General features: G+C 55.5%; 1 protein-coding gene across 1 annotated transcript in view; it reads left to right on the top strand.

Annotated features, from left to right (window-relative positions):
* LOC130039644 (CAP-Gly domain-containing linker protein 1-like) overlaps nt 1-19033 on the top strand; it is a gene marked incomplete at its 3' end in the record, with an annotated part of 38642 nt that extends 19609 nt beyond the window's left edge. The window contains 14 exon segments of the mRNA XM_056131530.1: nt 44-532; nt 1338-1451; nt 7499-7778; nt 7781-7863; nt 10048-10161; nt 11937-11994; nt 13776-13859; nt 14431-14447; nt 14450-14589; nt 15315-15373; nt 15910-16755; nt 16758-17221; nt 17223-18113; nt 18920-19033. Coding sequence (XP_055987505.1) covers nt 44-532; nt 1338-1451; nt 7499-7778; nt 7781-7863; nt 10048-10161; nt 11937-11994; nt 13776-13859; nt 14431-14447; nt 14450-14589; nt 15315-15373; nt 15910-16755; nt 16758-17221; nt 17223-18113; nt 18920-19033 — 3753 coding nt within the window.
* Nucleotides 19034-19285: the final 252 nt, after the last annotated feature.

Below are 19285 nucleotides of genomic sequence, written 5' to 3'. Positions count from 1 at the left end.
CCTCGAGGCGGCGCTGCAGGAGGCCTGGGACGCGGCCCGCAGCCTGGAGAAGACACACGCCAGCATGCTGCAGGCCAAGGAGGCGCTTGACGCCGAGCGGCAGGAGGAGTGCCGGCGGCTGGCGGAGGACAGGCTCGCGGCACAGCAGGCCCTGGTGCAGGAGCGGGAGGCCCGTACCCAGGAGACCCAGGCGGCCGCCCACGAGGCCAGCCAGCTGCGAGGCCGCCTGGGGCTGCTGGAGCAGGAGGTGGAGGAGCTGCGGGCGCGTGCCCAGGGGCTGCAGGCCGAGCACCTGGACCTGGTGGAGGAGAAGGCGCGGTCAGACAAGAAGGTGGCCGAGATCCTGCGGGAGAAGGAGCAGCTGGCCGGCAGTTACTTCCTCCTCCAGAAGGAGGTCAGTCGGCTGGCCCAGACCAGCAGCCACGTCTCGGCCAACCTTCTGGAGGCCCAGAAGGAGAACCGCGGTCTGAGGAAGGACAAAATCAGGCTCGCTGTTAAAATCAGAGAGCTCGAGACGCTGCCGGCATTCACGGTAAAGTGGAGCAGGCCCGACCCCCGTTGGCCCCGGGCACCCCCTTTTAGCGGTTAAGAGGATTGCTCTTTGTCGGCACAAGGAGCGGTGGATCCCCACGGAACCCGTGTGTCACGGGCTGTTTGCTGCGGGCGCAGGGACAGCTCGTCACCACGTGCCTGCTGACCTCTAGGACAAGGCATAAGCTGTGAATAAAACCGAAAAGGACAGTATGTTCATTTCCGGGGGGAGTTCTCACGGAAGATTGCACTGTGGCCCTTCAAGACGTAAGGGAAGTCATGAGAGAGGCACTGAGTTGTAAAGTAAAGCGGTGTCTTCCGGGGGACTTTGAGCGGTTGCCCTGAGTCTGCTCACTTGGGACTCGGGGGTGCCCTGTGCCACCAGCAGTGTGCCCGGTGCAGGGCGGCCTGGACTCGAGGGTGCCTGGTGCCGGGCAGGTGTTCTCTCTTCCCAGCTCACTCAGGGTTTGCCTTTCTCCCACTCCCACACCTGTGCTCACGGCTCACATCTCCTCTCCTTCCTTTCCCCCCTCCCCCCAATGCTTTCCAACCAGGCCTGCTTAGCTGTCCGCTCATGTCATTTTTATTCTGTGTGAGGAATGGAGGCTCTTGGGAGCACTAGGCTGTTTCGGGGCGTCAGTCTTGCCGCTGAGCGGTTTAGACGTGAGTCCCCGCGGGGTGAGCGGCGCCCAGCGGGGGCCGGAACCACTGTGGCAGGTTTGTGTGGCGTTTCGCGCTGTGCTCTGCCACTGCGGCCAACCCCTCCCTGGCCCCCCAGCCTGGCTCAACGAGGTTTCTCTCTCCAGGCTGTGCAGACAGCGGAAGATGCCAGGCATTTTATGGAACAACTGTCCCAAGAGAAGACAGAGACCCTGGCCTCCCTGGAGGACACCAGAAACACCAATGCAAACTTGCAGAATGAGGTGGGTGATGGTGGTGACCAGGGCGTGTAGGCCCGGCCTCAGCCTTGAGAGAAACCATATCATGGGCCAGAGTGATAGCACAGCGGGGAGGGCGTTTGACTTACACACGCCAGACCCAGGTTCAATCGCCGGCATCCCATATGGTCCCCTGAGCACCGCCAGGAGTAATTGGTCCCTGGTTCTCGCATGGGACAGGAGGGGAAGTGTACCCCTGCATGACCCCTGTATGACCCCTGGGGAGGTGCTGCGCGGAGTGACCACACAGGATCCGGGGGACATGGGGCGGCCTGGCGAGATCACTGAACAGCTGACCACTCCCAGACTGCTCGGAGGAGCAATGAGCCCGGCAGGGACTGGACGCCCCAGTTAGCTCGCCCAGACCCTGGGCCGGGACAGGAAGAGAAGCCACATGTGTTGACATACACAGCGTCTCAAGGCTCTTTGATGACCGTGAGAAGGCCAGCCACTGCCCTCTGACCACACAGCCCCACTTTCCTGGGCTCGAGTGACTGCTGATGGCCTGGACTGCTCCTCCCTCGCCAGGAGTGATCCCTGAGAACAGAGCCAGGGCTTAGTCCCCACCCCACCAAACAAACCAAACTGACTACCCACAAAGGTTATAGATAAGCATGTATACATACACAGACATGTACATATGTATATATGCGTGTATGCTTCAAAAGAGTCGGGGAATATCTACCATTTAAGATATCCGAGAATGGGGCCGGAGCTATAGCACAGCAGGTAGGGTGTTTGCCTTGCACGTGGCCAACCCAGGTTCCATCCCTGGCATCCTATATGGTCCCCGAAGCACAGCCAGGAGTAATTCCGGAGTGCAGAGCCAGGAGTCACTCCTGAGCAACGCCCGGTTGTGACCCCAAAATCCCCCCTCCCAAATTAATTGATTAATTAAAATAACAGAAGCCAAAAAGAAGGAAGCTGAGGAAGAAGGGACTGTGCTCACCTGGCACCCGTGAGAACCAGGGCCCGGGCACCTGCTGCCAGAGCCCCACCCCCACACGCTCCCAGCACAAGAGGTGATGCTTACGGAGTGAAAGGCCCCTTGGACAAGGACACATCCCTTCAGTCAAGGGGTCACGTCCTTGCAAGAGCCGAGAAGCCAGACCCCTCCACTGCCCTTACTCCTGCTGCTCTCCCAGAACCTGGGCTTCGGGCTCCCATAAAATTGGCAAATCTTCACTTTGCCAGAGTCGAACACCACTTTGGAGGGCCTCCTTCCCATCAGGAAGGTCCGGTCGCAAACGGAAACGTGCACCAACATGTGGCTGTCCCGGCCACCTTGCGCATGCTCTGGGCGCAGAGCTGGGGAGTCTGGTCCTCTGGGCCGCCTTCCTGCTTCTTGCTCCTGTCGAGGGAGACAGCTGGGTGGGGTCCTCTGGGGTGTGCACACTTGGCTGCAGACCCCAGTGCCCGCACCTACCATCAGCAGGCTCAGGTCTGGCCTGCGGCAGGAGTCAGCCTTGGGGCCTCCTTGATGGCTCTCCTTCCCCAACCCTCTTCCATCACACCCGGGCCTGCAGCGCTTTATAGTTTGAATCCTCTCTGAGGAAGGGGACCATCTGGGTCCCCGTGCCCTGTGGAGTTCCCGCACACCCTCACTTCCTGCCCTTCTGTACTTAACAGCCGATGGCCCTGGACGGCACATGTGGGCTGAAGTGAACTTTACATGTGGGCTGTGGACGTGGACCCTGCATGGGCTTGTTGGGAACTGAACATTTCCATGTTTTTTTTTGTTTTTTTTTTTCAGCTGGAGGAAGAGAGATCTGTGTTTCTTGGCCCAGTGTGGGGGGGCCTGGGCACTCTCAGAGACTCCTCATCAGAACTGGCCCTGAGGGAGAAAAAGAATCAGTCTGTTTTTCTGGTTTTCTTTCTTCTTTCTTTGGGGGCCACACCTGGCGATACTCCGGGCTTCCTCCTGGCGCTGCACTCAGGAATCACTCCTGGCTGCTCTCCGCTGGCCACTGTGGGATGCCAGGGATCAAACCTGGGTTGGCTGCGTGCGAGGCAAGCACCTTTCCCGCTGTGCTATCACTCAGACCCAAACCTGCCAGTTTTTAAATGAAACATGAATGTTTGTGCCTACAGTCATGCTTGCTTTTGTAAAGTGGGATTTTTCCCCCCGTGGATTTTAAAGAAGTGAGTCTGTCTTTGTAGGAGAGGGAAGGCCCTCTTGACTCCCTGCTCTGAGATGAACCGAGGGGGCCCAACATGTCCTCCTGGGGTCTTCCCTGGGGTACCCGGGAGCTTGCGCTCAGGAAGGGAAAGGGGAGCTCTGGCTGCCTCAAACCCTGGGGCGGAGACTGGAAGCGGGGCCCAGCCTCCTCTGTGGCGGGCTCCGATGGCTCCCGCAGATGGCTCACCGTCTCACCCTCTCCTTTACCACAGATTGATTTCCTGAATTCTGTGATTGTGGACCTCCAAAGAAAGAATCGGGACCTCAACAATAAAGTGGAGATGATGTCCGAGGCCGCTCTCCAGGAAGGGGGACGACCTCAACAATTGAACAATTACGACAACAACAGTTTCGGCCCGGCCACCCCATTCTCTGCACTGTGCAGAAATCTCCAGCAGTTGATGGATGACATAACAGTCTACTTGTGAAACACCTAAAATGACCAATTTACTGTTTTTATAAGCTTTACTTTTTTTGACTGTGCGTTTAGATGATGTATGATGAGAAATTCAACATTAATTCTTTTGGATTTTCTTATCACAAAAAAATTAAATGAAGGACCTCAACCATCAGAAGTTTATCATCCAGTTTGAATCTATTTTTTTTCACTTGAATGTTTTCTAGTTCTGTAAAAAGTGATAAATAATGTACCATCCAGGCTACATGTATAATAAGAACTTCTATCATTGTATATATGCTTTTGATGTATTTTCCTCTGGAGATTATCAACTGTCTGACAAGTGAAAGATCTGTATCAATTGAAATTTTTAGTAATAACCATTATTGAAATTGTTTCACAAACTATGTAAAGCAGTATTAAAATTTGAGCAAACAAGTGTCCTATATCTACTTTAATAAAATTATTTCTTTTTGCCAGTGATAACTGATTATGCTCAGGTTCATTTATAAAAGATTTTTGGCTAACAATCAAGAATTATAGAGTCAAATAAGTCAAACAGTTTCTACAATGGAATTCTGATACACCAATTTCTTTTTGTTTCGTTATGTTTGTGCCACCCCTGGTGATGTCTTAGGGCTTATTCATGGCTCTGCACTCAGGAATCACTCCTGACAGTGCTTGGTCAGACTATATGGAATGTCAGGGATTGAAGCCAGATTGGCCAAAGCAAATGCCCTACCAGCTGCACTATTGCTCTGGACCTGTAAACCATTTTCTTAAAAGCGTTTATCTTGGGCTAAAGAGATAGTGCAGTGAGTAGGGTACTTGCATGTGGCTGATCTGGGTTCGATGGCAGGAATCCCATCCAGTCATCTGTGCCCTGGCAGGAGCAATCTCTAAGTGCAGAGGCAGGAGTAAACCCTAAGAAGCACTGGGTTGGGGGTATGGTGCCACCAGCAGGTCAGTCTGTACCTGTGAGGCGAGTGCATCAGCAGCCTGATGGCGCCTTCAGACTTCCAGGTACCCCCAAATTGCTGCCGTGCGTTTGGCCAGACCCCAAAAACTTGAGGCAGAGTTGACCACGAAAGTAAACAGGTAAAAGATATGTGGGAGATACACCCACAAACCACCTCCAGTTCAGCTATATAATTGGAGGCATGGCCTCTCTGGTTCCTGATTGAACTGCTGAACAGCCATGATCCCAGAGACTCAGAAACAAATCTCGAAACCCAACGACTTTTGGCAGAAATGTGTCCAGTCCCTGCAGTAAGTTAGAGGCGCTGGGCCACCCCAGGTGGGAATAGATTTTGTGCCTTGGCCTGTTCCCCCTGGCAGCCCGCTGGCCGCCATCCTCCAGAGGCCACTGGACAGTCAGATTTAGGCCCACAGTGACGAGACATGTAGGGCCTCACGGGATGGGGGTGGAGCTAGCCCTTTCCTAAACAAAAAGATCCCAAGTCGTCACCCACAAACGGCCTCTCTGGCTCCTGATTAAGGTGCTTAACGGCCATGATCCCATAGACTCAGACACAAATCTCAGAATCCAGTGGCTTTTGGCAGAAATGCATCTGAACCCTGCAGTAGGTTACTGTCGCTGGGCCGTTCCAGGGAGGAAAGGGTGCTATCCCCTCCACCTGCTCCCCCTTGGCGGCTCGGTGGCCGCCATCCTCCAGAGGCCATTGGACAGTCAGGTTTGGGCCCTCAGTGATGAGACATGTGGGGCCTCACGGGATGGGGGTGGGACCAGCCCTTTCCTCCCCATCCCAGCAAGACCCCTAGTCACCACCCACTAACGGCCTTTCTGGCTCCCGATCAATCTGCTTAATGGCCATGATCCCACAGACTCAGGAACAAATCCTGGAACCCAGCAGGTTTTGGGAAGAAATTCCTCCAGATTTAATTGTTAAAATTTTGGAATTTCAAAATCGCACAGCCACTACTACAACCACGTGACATCATATGTTATTCATAACCAGGAATAGAAAACAAATTGTCTACTGTTGCCCTTTCAGCAGCTCTGAGTGTTGGGGTAAAATCCCAAATAATAGTGGTGGGTCCAGTGTCAAAATATTGAATGTAATCAAAGTAGAGAGAGCGCAATGTGAAAATCATCTCTCCACAGGTAGGGGGAGGGTGTGGGATGGGGGTATACTGGGGTTTTTGGTGGTGGAGAATGGCACTGGTGAAGGTATGGGTCTTTCATTTTATAACCAAGATTTAAACCCAAAAGCTTTGTAACTGCTCTCATGGTGATTCAATAAATAAAATTATAAAAAATGAAAAAAAAAAGAACCACTGGGTGAGGTTTAAAGGCATAAAAACCCAAAACAAATAAAACCTCTATTGCATTATTGCAAAGCTTCATAACCAATGTAGCCTAAAATGAATACCTTCAGTGATTCTCCATAGCTATTTGACAAGACGAAAATAAAGGGACACCATGCAGTACAGACACCATCAATCCATAAAGTCTGGGAAAGAAACTGGAAGTTGCTATATTAACTCAAAATTAACAGAACCAAAGATGCTTATAAGCACCAACTCCTTTACGTTTGCAGCACATGTGTCCTCAGGTTGATTTTTCTGGAAAAAAAACTTGAGCAAGAACGTTACTTTTAGCCTACATAATTGAATACCTGAAAGATAGCTCCGTGACAATTGGGCCCTAGAAAAGCAAGTCCCAGCCCATATCCTGCCCTGCAGCTGCGTCCTGTTGATAGCACCAAGGACACCAATCTTCTTCTTGTTGCCCCTGGAATTCACCAAATAAGGTCATGGGGCCAGAGAAGGCCTGATTGGCTGCCTGCGTGCAGCATCTAATGTGATCATTCGAAGGTATTGGGTGATTTGTGCGCTGGCTTTTCTGAGACGGCGGGAAGTTGCCCTATAAGAAGCTCCCTCTGAAGAGGCTCAGGGCTCTCAGCCACTGACGGTTTGCGGTCATGCTGTGAGCCCGAGAATGCTCGAATAAACCTCTTGCTTTTGCGTGGACTTGGTCTCTCAGAGTTTTCCTTGACAGGTGAGGCTGTCCTGAGCTCGGACCCTACCAAAGCAGTTTGCAAAAGAAAAATTTCTATGTCTGCTTCTTTTCCTTCCTGTTTTAAGTTCATGGAAATTTTGTTTTCCCACCAGAAGGAGGCGAAGGCCCTGCAGGTGGCCTCCGAGAAGCTCGCCAAGAAGAATGAGTGGCTGAGGACCAAGCTGGACCATGCCAACGAGGAGAACACGGACGTGATCGCCCTGTGGAAGTCCAAGCTGGAGACGGCCATCGCCCCGCACCAACAGGCCATGGGCGAGCCGAAGGCGTTCGTGAGCCGGGGCGTGGGTGCCGAGGCGGCCGAGCTGGCCGAGCTCAAGATGCAGATGGAGAGGCTGCAGTTCGAGTCCCAGCAGGAGGTAGAGAGCCTGAAGGCCCAGCTGGCGGCTGAGCGTGCGGCACATGCCTCCGAGCTGCAGACGCTCAGGTCGTGGCTGGTCAGGATGGCCCAGGAGCAGAAGAACAGCCTGGAGGCCGCGCGGGCCAAGCTCGACCAGACTGAGGACCAGCACCTGGTGGAGATGGAGGATGCCCTGAACAAGCTGCAGGAGGCGGAGACGAAGGTAAAGCACCTGGAGGGGTTGCGGGCCATGTGTAGTCAGCAAGCCCAGGCCCTGGCCGACGCCACGGCGCAGCTGGAGGCCACCCAGGAGAAGCTCTTGCAGCTCAATGGGCTCCGGAAGGCCAGTTCCGAGCTAAATTGGGAATGGAGAAGCTCAGGCAGCAGCTCCAGGTGGCTGAGCGGCAGATTCAGGAGTTAGAGAATGCAGAGCGGGCCGAGAGCGGCAGGTTGGTACCCGGGCGCCCTCGCCCACTTCCACGCTCGCTCCCTGCATGCTGTGTGTCAGTGTGCTCGCCGCCGTGTTCCGGCTTGGTGCTGACAGGTCTCCCAGTCACGTCCTGTGCGGTTCCCTCTGATGGGACTGAGAACGTGTTGGCACGATTCTGGGGCTGTCATTGGTCCCCAGCACCCAGATGCCGTGCTAGCCTTGGCCCCAGCTAATCGGGCCCGTCTGGGGTCTTTCTGAAACAGAGAACTCTTCACAAGGCCAGTGAGAAAACGAGATAGGAGCCCCCAAAGCAAACCTCGACCCCCCCACCCCCTGCGTACTCGCCGAGTCCGCCCAGACCCTTGGGCTCGAGGCTGGCTGCGAGGGTCTTTCCCTGGCCTTGCTGACCACCTGATCGTGTGACTGGCTTTGCCGTCCTCTCCCCGAGGCGCCTCAGTTTCCAGCTGGTGCTCAATGCCTCTGAACCTCTGAGCTCCCTCAGGGCTGGTGACGTGGCCCATCTTGGTATTTCTCATTGCCGGCCCCTCCCTGCCTGCAGCACAAGCCCCCGCCCAGCCCTGCAGAGATTTCATCCCTTTCAGTCTCTAAGGGGTGCTTGGGCCAAGTCCGCCTTCCAGCATGGCCTCCTGCTAGCCACGGGCATGGACTCTCATGGTAGTGATGTCAGTGAGCCCCACGGGTGACTTATGTGAAGCGGGGAGGAGCAAGACGGTCACTTTCTCCCCACCCGCCTCTGCCACCCGGGACCCAGGGTTACTTACTGGGTACTTGTCTCGCCTCACAGAAAGGAATTTCAGGAGTAGACAAGCAGTGAAACAAATAGATTTTATTTGGAGGATTTTTGGAGAGGGAGAGAAAGGGATAAGCAGATAAGCGGGGGAATGGAGAGTAAGAGAGAGAGTAACGCGTCCAGAGAGAACGCGGGCTTCTCCGAGGGTGGAGAGAGCCCCTCCACACATCCCAGCATTCGACACGAGAGCATGAAAGTACACATCTCAAGAGGGGAGATGCGGGCGACACATGTGCTCAGCCACGTGGACGTACCACACATGGGCTCAGGCAGCATGTGCGCACCCTGCCTTTCTTCCAGGTGGCCTTTATAGGGTTTCTCCAGCCTGTCGCCACGTGAAGCTTCTTCCCGGGTAAAAGTCCGGTTGCTAAGGAGATTACCAGGGAGGTCCAAAAAGAGGAATTTCATGGGGAGGCCTATGTCCTGAGGGTCTGCGGATGGTCTTATCAGGCCTTTGTTTTCTATATCCACAAGGTGGGTCCTTCCTAGAATTCTTCTTCCATGAAACTGTGTTTCATTGCAAAGGGCCTTTCCCTATCTACTTTTCTACATCAGTAGCCCTGACCCTGGGGAAGGACAAGAGAGTGAGTTCTGGGCCAAGCCAAGCGAGCTGCATTTCTCACCAAGGAGCCCTGAGAAGTGCCCTTTTCCTCCTATAGGATTGTGGTGACAGGGACGTGCCCTCCCAGACCCTCCCCCCCCCCCCCGGCTTGGAGAAAGTAGTTCTCTGTTGGCCAAGTTGGAAGGGCTGTGGGATTTGTAGACAGGAGTGACAGACATAACAGAAGGACCCAGAGACCCCCGGGAGTTCCTCTCAGGACTCAGGACTCCTTAGCTGGCATTCCAGAAACACCGGCTGAAACAAACGGAATCAATTCCTAGGACACAGCAGGGGATAGTTGACCCACTTTCGCATCAAGATGTAACAAATGTCAAGTTCTGGTGACTGCTGCCTAGTGGATTAGAGGTTCTTCATTTTAAATTTCATATTGAAACCCCTCCAACTTTTAAAGTCACAGACAAGAAACTACAAGAAAGTAAATCTTGGGGGCCAGAGTGATAGTACAATGGGAAGGGCATTTGCCTTGCACACGGCCTAAGTGAGTTCGATCTCCAGCATCCCATAGGGTCACTGTCATTGTCACTGTCCTCCCGTTGTTCATCAATTAGCTCGAGCAGGCCAAAAAAAAAAAAGATAAACCTTTTCTTCCCTCCCTCCCCTCCCTTTCTCTTTCTTCCCTGTTTCCTCCCTTCCTCCTTCATATCCTTAGCCTCCCTCCTCCCTTGCTTACTTCCTTCTTCCTCGCCAAGCCATGCTCTCGCCTCTGGGGTCCTCCCACCCAGCAGTAGCTGGTCTTTTCAGCTTGTGGACCAATCTCAGGCTCGCTCAGTGGTGCTGCAGTTCTACCTCGGACCTGGTGTGTACTCCAGCCCTTTGTACCGTCTCTCCGCCAGCCAAATGAACGAGGCTTTGGAGAAAGAGCTTCGGAGTTTGGTGAGTACCAGGGGAGTCGGACGCTGATCTTTACCTTGCTGAGGGTAAAGCGAAGCCTCCTCAAGCGAGCTCGGCCCTGTGGCCTCTGAGGCTCACGAGCGTGTCAGCTGGAAGCCCCAGGGGCTGCGCAAGCCTCCGTTGGGGCAGCAAAGGTAGGTGGGCTGATCTGTCCCCGCTATGCCCTCCGCCTCTGCCTGATCAGTGACTGGCCAGCGATGCTCCCGGAGTGTCGGGCTCCTTGCTCCCCTCAGAAGCGCCCCCTGCCCCCTCAGCTCTGTCTCCCCTGACAGCCGGGAGCACTGGGGGCTCACAGCAAGGGGAGGGAGGTGAGAGACATGCGCTGGGAAGGCCGCTTTTCTGGAACCTTCCAGACACCTTCCTGGGGTGGATCAAAGTGTGTTTTCTTGTTTTCTTTTTAGGATTTTTTTGTTTGTATTTGTTTTTTTGGTTTGTGTCTTGGGTTTTCTTGTATTCAGCTGTGCTGAGACTTTCTCCTGGCTCTGTACTCAGGGATCATTCCTGGTGGCCCTCAGGGGACCACGTGGAATGCTGGGGATTGAACCTGGGTTGAATACATACAAAGCAAAACACCTAAAGTATCTCGTTGTTTTTGTTTTCTTGGTATTTTTTTTTTTGGCTTTTTGGGTCACACCTGGTGATACTCAGAGGTTACTCCCAGCTCTGCACACAGGAATTACTCCTGGTGGAGTTTCGGGGACCCAATGGGATCTGGAGATTGAACCTGGGTCAGCCACGTGCAAGGCAAATGCCCTTCCCGCTGTCCTGTCACTCTGTCTCTGGGCCTGGGTGAGCCGGGCCTTTCTGCTGAGACAGTGCTGACTGTATCCTGTCAGGACCCGGGACTGAGCACTTAGGAGCCTTTCAGAACCTGCGGGAGGATTCCAAGGGAAGCGTCCTTGCTGGGGCAGCATGGGCCAAGCACAAGCGGCATCACATGCTATCTGTGTGTGGTCGAGAACATGTGTACACACGTGTGTCCACAGCCATGCACACACCCCAGTATACACACATGGGCTTCTGTCATGTGCAGACTCATACATGTCCTTGGACATGCAAGCAAGTACATACATACTTGCACAACTCACTCATGTTTGCCAGGCAGATACACAATGGGCATTGGTAGCTGAGTTTGGGGTGGATTATTTTTGTTTTCTGGGTTTTTTTGGTCTTGTTGTTCTTGTTGTTTTTGGTCTTTTTTTGTCACAGTTGGGGATGTTCAGGGGTCACTCCTGGCTCTGCACTCAGGAATTACTACTGACGGTGCATCCCCTATGGGATGCTGGGGATCAAAGGTGGGTCAGCCTTGTGCAAGACAAACACCCTCCCCGCTGGGCTATCGCTCTGGCCCGGGGATATATATATATATATATATTTTTTTTTTGGTGGGGGGGGGGGACTAGTGGCATGCCTGTCAGTCCTTGGAGGCGACTCCTGGCTTTGTGCTCAGGATATTCCTGTTAGTGCCACGATTCAAGCAGGGCCAAGTGGCCTTACCCAGTGCTCTCCCAGCCCCCAGATGTTCACCGTGTTTATTGGGGCTCCCCCCTAACTTGGTGGTACTCCTGCTCAGGGTCTAACCGGCTGGCTGTACTCGGGTGCCTGGACCCTGTGCCAGCCCTTCAGCCCCCAATATCTACGTTTGGAGTGCAAGTTCATTTTCATGAACAGCATCACAAAATGGAGTGTCTCCCATGTCGTTGATTGGAAGCTACTTTGCACCCTCCTGGTCTGAATATCTGATTCTGTTTCTCTAGAAAGAAAAGTTCACAGAGGCTTCAGAAGAGTCAGCCTCTGTTCAGAAAAACAGGCAAGGTGGGTGCGGGCCACCGGGTGACTGTGCCAGGGCCGGAGCTCTGGGGTCCCACACTCAGGGCTCTGCCCACTCATTTCCCGCAGCTGACTTCCTCCGGCTCTTTCCTCTTTGACGTAAAGTTCATTCCCAGAGACCCGAGCAGGCCAGGCGCTTGCCTTGCCCACTGCCAAGCTGGTATCCATCCCTGATACCAGCAGGCTGATCCCTGAGTGTAGAGCCAGGAGGTACCCTGGGCGTAGCATGTACGCGCACAAAGCCCCCCCCCCCCCCCCACACACACACACACATCACACACATACACATTGTTTTTTTTTTAATTTTTTTTTTGTTAATAATGTAGGAGTTTCTGTGTTTGGCATATTGAACACATCACGGGGAGCTTGCCAGGCTCTGCCGTGCAGGCGAGATACTCTCGGTAGCTTGCCGGGCTCTCCAAGAGGGGCGCAGGAATCGAACTCGGATCCGCCATGTTGGCTCCATGCAAGGCAAACGCCCTACCCCTGTGCTATCGCTCCAGCCCAATGTAGGAGTACTACTAATTATTCAGCCATGGATGAAGCTGATTTAATTGGGCATGAACTTCACATTACTTATTTTTTTAAAATTCTGTTCTGAATGTTAATTTTATTTTATTATTTTATTATTATTATATTTCCCTCCTTTTTTTGATTCATGTGAGATAAGTTACAAAGCTTTCATGTTTGAGTTTCGGTCACACAATCATCAAACACCCGTCCCATCACCAGTGCACATTTTCCACCACCAAAATCCCCAGAATTCCACCAGCCCCACCCTTGTGCCAACCCTTCCCCTGCCTGTGTGGCAAGCAGACAATTTCCCCCATGCTCTCTCTCTACTTTGGTTACATCCGATATTTTGACACCGGTCCCACCAGCACTCAAACCTGCTGAAAAGGCAATGCTAGATGATTTGTTTCGTATTGCTTCTTATGGCTAGAATATAATGACCAGGAATATCTGTGTCATTCTCTTCCGGGAGCTGTACTGCATAGTCTCTGGGTCTTGGCCATTGACGAGATTACGTGGTGCTGGGGGGCAGTTTGTGGGTGTGACTGCCAAGCTACTGGAAAACTGGGAATGTGGCGGGAGGAGGCCCAGTCCTGATCTGAGCAAGCCTGGAGCGCTCAGTCACGGGTTCCTGTTTACCTCCGGGCCACTGACCCTAACTGCATCTTTTGATCTCTTTTGAGATGTATGGGTCTCTGAAATAAGGCCAATAAATGAGCTTACATAGCTTATATAGCTTATATAGTGTTTTGTGGATGTGTCTCCCACATACTGAACTTTTGTCCGTTTAATTTCTTGGTAAACTTGACCCCAAGTTGTTGGGGCGTGACCAAAGGCACAGGAGCAATTTTGGGGTATCTGGAAGTCTGCAGGCTCCATCAGGCTGCTGATGCAATCTCCCCGCAGGTACAGGTTGACCTGCTGGTGGCATCATAGTCCCTACATCACTGTTTGTGGTGACATGCAGGTGTGCTTGGGAAAGTGCTGTGTGACCTGGCAGGGAGCTGGCTGGGTGGGAAGATTTTGGGATGCCCCCAGCCAAGACCCCGAGTTCCTCCTGGCGCCAGACCCGCCGTCTCCATGCCAAAACCTCCTGGTGTTGCCCTCGGCCGGGGGCTTCTCCCGTAGAGACGCTTTATCGCCCCGGTGACCTCAGACGCCAGTGTGAGATTTGATGGAGCCTGCCAGACAGACTCTCAAATAATCCCGATGGTGCGTGAAATATATTAAACTTCTAACTTTATCCTAACTAGAATCTGTTGCTAAGTTACATCAACAAGAAGAACAGTTTAAGGCACTGTCTTCTGAACTGGAGAAGTTGCGAGGAAATTGAACAGGTAAGAGATGATCTCTGGGTGTCGTGCAGGGGCACCCCGGGCGTGAGGCGCCTCCCTGCTGACGCTCCCGCGCCCCCTCCTCAGCCTCCCGGCCTCCCTCAGGGAGCCCCCACAGCAGGTCCCAGTGCCCCTCGCGCCCGCCCCCCCCATCAGTTCCTGGGGCCCTGTGACACTCCGGCCACCTCGGCCCTGGGACGACTGTCAAATGCTGCCCAAGGTCCCCCCTGAGGGCCATCTATGAGGCGCCTTGTACGGTCGGACCCCCGTCCTGGCCCCATCCGTTGCTCGCTGCCTGCGTTTCTTCCCCGTCTTGTGAGTTGTCCTTGGTTTCACTGGCTGCTGCTCGGTTCGAGCAGTTTGCAGGGGCCAGAGAGTGAAACGTCCTCGGAGGGAGGCCTGGGACAGAAGCGCAGGGGACGCTTCGTTGCCTACGACACCCCAAAGCTGTTCTCCCCCCCCCGCATCTCTCCCTGACTTTCTCTCTCCCTCTGTCCCTCTCACTCCCTCCCTCCCTCCTTCCGTCCCTCCCTCCCTCCCTCCCTCCCCCACTCCTCTCCTCCCCTCCCCTCAGTTATGGAGGCCAAATTCACAGAGAGAGAGATGTACGAGAAGAGCAGTTGACGAAGGCAAAGGCCAAGTTGGAAAACGACATCGCGGACATCATGAAAATGTCCGGGGAAAACTTGGCACAGCTGACGAGAATGAATGATGAACTACGCCTGCAGGAGAGGTGGGTGTGTCGGGCTGCTTTTCCGGAAGGTTCTGTGGTGTCGCCTGCAGCCGCGAGTCACCCTCCCGGAATTCTGTCTGAGGCCCTCTCCGAGATCTCTGAGGCTCCTTCAGGGACCCTCAAGTCAGCTGCTCAATCGGATGACGGCAGCGTCACCCACTTTTTTGTGTGATTTGTGAAGAAAAGGTGGTGGGTTGCTTGTGGCACGGCCTGTCCCAGGCAGCGGAAATAGTCCCCATCCGAGGAAGGACAGCTGACCCGTGTCACACGGAGAGAAGTTTCTCTGTTTTGTCTTAGGGCCCCTCCCGGGGGTGCTCAGGGGTCACTCCTGGCACAGCTGCCGGGTCATAATGGGGTGCTGGGGTGGAACCCAGGTCGGCCACTCACGGCAGGCTCCCCCTCTGCCGCTTCCAGCCCTTGTCTTCTTCCCTCTGCATAGCTGCCGGATAAAGAACGAGTGTTTCAAGACAAACCTTTTGCGGGCATGTTTAGAACTATTCGGTTTTATTATTTAGTGTGGGGGGGGGGGGGGTGTTATACCCGGAGATGCTCAGGGCTTCCTCCTGGCTCTGCACTCAGGAATTACTCCTGGCGGTGCTCGGGGGACCCAGTGGGATGCTGGGAATCCAACCTGGGTCTGCCACATGCGAGACAAACGCCCTCCCCGCTGTGCTATCGCTCCAGCCCCACCATTCAGCTTTGACTCTTGCACTTTTAATGCTTAGCCGAGCGGCCAGCCTGCCCCAGCTGGGCACGGCGTCGGAGTTTCCCGCAGAGAGTGCCGGTATCTGGGGGCCATCCTGGGATCCCCCAGCAGAGCTTGCCTCCTGGGTTCGGCACCCCTCTGATCCAACTGTACGTAAACCTTCCAGGGAGCTGTCAGACAAAATTTCAGACGGATTTTCAAAAATAAAATCGGCTGATAGTAGAATGGGTAGTGCTGTCTTGTACTCGGCCAACCCGGGTTGATCCCCAGCATCCCGTATGGTCCTCCGGCCTTGCCAGCAGTGATCCCTGAGCACAGAACCCTGAGCGAGACCCGAACACCACCAGGTGTGGGGCCCCCATCCCCAAAATAGGCAGGTCGGTATGTTGACCCTGTGAAGCTAACTGTATTTGAGCCTCTCCATCCTGCCTGTGTGTGTGTGTGTGTGTGTGTGTGTGTGTGTGTGTGTGTGCGCACGCGTGCACAGGTAAGACTACTCTGAGATTTTCTTTTCTGGTATTTAGGCCACATGAAGTGCTTGGCTTGCTTGTGCCTGCTTGATCTCATTCTTGTTTCCATTCTTCCCCACTTTTTGTTTCTGTAGTCATGAACTTACTTATTAACCTAAGACAAAGAGGAAATTGAGCTGATGTCGGAGGATCGCAGGGCCCTGAGGTCAGAGAATCAATTGCTGGCGAAGGAGAAGCTCTCTCTGAAGTCAGAGAGAGGGTCGTTGCTATTGAAGTTGAAGGAAGCGGAGGCCAAAAACTCTTCGCTGCGGGAAGAGCAGAGGAAGCTCTGGCTGTTGAACCAAGCGATTCTTTTCGATAAAGAGAAGGTCATCGAGGCCAGGCGGGCCGCAGAGAAGCTCTGGCAGGAGGAGCGGCTCGGCCGAGAAGCCCTCGAGGCGGAGAAAGAGAAAGTGCTGGAAGAGGGCAGGGCGGTGCAGGAGGAGCTCCAGAGGGTGCGCGCGGAGAACGACGCCCTGCAGGTCGCCAAGGTGGGACTGCAGGCCCTGGTGGAGGAGCTGCAGATGAGCAAGAGCGGCCTGGTGGCCGAGTGTAAGAAGGGCCTGGAGGAGAGGGGCCAGCTGGAGGAGCATGCGAAGAAGCTGGTTCTGGAGAACCTATCCCTGGCCAAGGACAAGGACAACATCATCCAGAAGCTGCAGTGCTCCTACGAGGAGCTGGCTCGGGATCAGAAGTCGCTGGTGCAAGAGATCGAGGAGCTCACGGCCGAGAAGAAGTCGGCCGTGGAGAAGCAGTCGGGCCTCGACAGCCTGTGTGTGGCTCTGAAGCTGGAGCGTGACGGCCTGGCCCAGAGCAACAAGGAGCTATAGCTGGAGAAAGACCTGCTGAGCCAGGAGCACGAGAAGCTGGGCGCCAGCCTGGAGGCGGCGCTACAGGTGAAGGAGCTGCTGGGCGCCAAGGCCAGCTGCCTGTGCACGCAGCTGGATGAGGCCACAAGGCCGTGCACAAGGCCAAGCTGAAGGCACTGCAGACGCAGGCGGCCAACGCCCACCTGGCACAGCTGCTGGAGCAGATCAAGACCAGCAGGGAGAACTCCGACTCGTAGTGCGTGCAACTTCTGCATGAGAAGGAGACGCAGAGCCTGGCTGAGCGGCAGCTGGCGGCCGAGAAGAAGGAGCTCCTCGGCGAGAAGGACCTCCTGGCCCAGAAGCTCGGCCGCTGCTTCGAGGAGGCGTTGCGCGTGGAGTCGGCCCTGCGCGAGCCGCTGAACAGCCTGGGCTCCGAGAAGGAGCTGCTGGGTCAGAAGGCCACGAAGCTCCAGCAGCAGCTGGACTGGTTGCTGAAAGACCAGGCACTGCTGGAGGCGCAGCAGACCGAGCTGCTGGCCGAGCGGGAGGCGTCCCTGCAGGCCCTGGGCGAGCTCCAGCAGAAGCACGAGGAGGCGGCGGCGAAGCGCCCGGGTGGCCGTCCAAGAGAAGAGGAAGCTGCGCGGTGAGCTAGACCTGCTGCAGCGGGAGCTCCAGGAGCAGCGCCAGGAGAACCAGGGGCTGGCGGCCAGCCAGGGCGCCCTCGAGGTGGCGCTGCAGGAGGCCCAGGACGAGGCCTGCAGCCTGGAGAAGACACACGCCAGCGTGCTACAGGCCAAGGAGGCGCTCAACGCCGAGTGGTAGGAGGAGTGCTGGCGGCTGGTGGAGGACGGACTCGCGGCACAGCAGGCCCTGGTGCAGGAGCGGGAGGCCCGCGCCCAGAAGACCCAGGCGGCCGCCCACGAGACCAGCCAGCTGCGAGGCCGCCTGGGGCTGCTGGAGCAGGAGGCGGAGGAGCTGCGGACGCACACACAGGGACTGCAGGCCCAGCGCCTGGACCTGGTGGAGGAGAAGGCGCGGTCAGACCAGAAGGTGGCCGAGATCCTGCGGGAGAAGGAGATGCTGAGCGCCGATGCCGCCCGGCTGGCCACCGATATCGAGGCCCTCAAGGGCGACTTCGTGGCCCTGTCCAAATCCAAGCTGGAGCTGCAGGGCCTGCACAGCTGCCTCGCCGAGATCCTGGCCGACCTGCAGCGCAAGCACGAGGCGGCCCTGGCCGAGCAGGCCCAGCCCGGGCAAGAGAACGAGAGCCTGCTGGCCGAGAAGAGGGAGCTGCAGCAAGAGAGGGCCGAGCTCCTGCAAGAGAAGGAGCAGCTGGCCGGCAGTTACTTCCTCCTCCAGAAGGTCAGTCGGCTGGCCCAGACCAGCAGCCACGTCTCTGCCAACCTCCTGGAGGCCCAGAAGGGGAACCGCGTGCTGAGGAAGGACAAGATCAGGCTCGCCGTTAAAATCAGAGAGCTCGAGATGCTGCAGTCTTTCACGGTAAAGTGGAGCAGGCCCCACCCCCGTTGGCCCAGGGCACCCCCTTTTAGCGGTTAAGAGGATTGCTCTTCGTCGGCACAAGGAGCGGTGGATCCCCACGGAACCCGTGTGTCACGGGCTGTTTGCTGCGGGCGCAGGGACAGCTCGTCACCACGTGCCTGCTGACCTCTAGGACAAGGCATAAGCTGTGAATAAAACCAAAAAGGACAGTATGTTCATTTCCGGGGGGAGTTCTCACGGAAGATTGCACTGTGGCTCTTCAAGACGTAAGGGAAGTCATGAGAGAGGCACTGAGTTGTAAAGTAAAGCGGTGTCTTCCACGGGTACTTTGAGCGGTTGCCCTGAGTCTGCTCACTTGGGACTCGGGGGTGCCCTGTGCCACCAGCAGTGTGCCCGGTGCAGGGCAGCCTGGACTCGAGGGTGCCTGGTGCCGGGCAGGTGTTCTCTCTTCCCAGCTGACTCAGGGTTTGCCTTTCTCCCACTCCCACACCTGTGCTCACGGCTCACATCTCCTCTCCTTCCTTTCCCCCCTGCCCCCAACGCTTTCCAACCAGGCCTGCTTAGCTGTCCGCTCATGTCATTTTTATTCTGTGTGAGGAATGGAGGCTCTTGGGAGCACTAGGCTGTTTCGGGGCGTCAGTCTTGCCGCTGAGCGGTTTAGACGTGAGTCCCCGCGGGGTGAGCGGCGCCCAGCGGGGGCCGGAACCACTGTGGCAGGTTTGTGTGGCGTTTCGCGCTGTGCTCTGCCACTGCGGCCAACCCCTCCCTGGCCCCCCAGCCTGGCTCAACGAGGTTTCTCTCTCCAGGCTGTGCAGACAGCGGAAGATGCCAGGCATTTTATGGAACAACTGTCCCAAGAGAAGACAGAGACCCTGGCCTCCCTGGAGGACACCAGGAACACCAATGCAAACTTGCAGAATGAGGTGGGTGATGGTGGTGACCAGGGCGTGTAGGCCCGGCCTCAGCCTTGAGAGAAACCATATCCTGGGCCAGAGTGATAGCACAGCGGGGAGGGCGTTTGACTTACACACGCCAGACCCAGGTTCAATCCCCGGCATCCCATATGGTCCCCTGAGCACCGCCAGGAATAATTGGTCCCTGGTTCTCGCATGGGACAGGAGGGGAAGTGTACCCCTGCATGACCCCTGTATGACACCTGGGGAGGTGCTGCG

This window comes from Sorex fumeus, unplaced genomic scaffold (genome assembly GCF_029834395.1).
Source record: "Sorex fumeus unplaced genomic scaffold, SorFum_2.1 ptg000092l, whole genome shotgun sequence".
Taxonomy (NCBI): domain Eukaryota; kingdom Metazoa; phylum Chordata; class Mammalia; order Eulipotyphla; family Soricidae; genus Sorex; species Sorex fumeus.
Note: the sequence above shows the minus strand (reverse complement) of the source record. Positions and strands in the feature narration are given on the sequence as shown.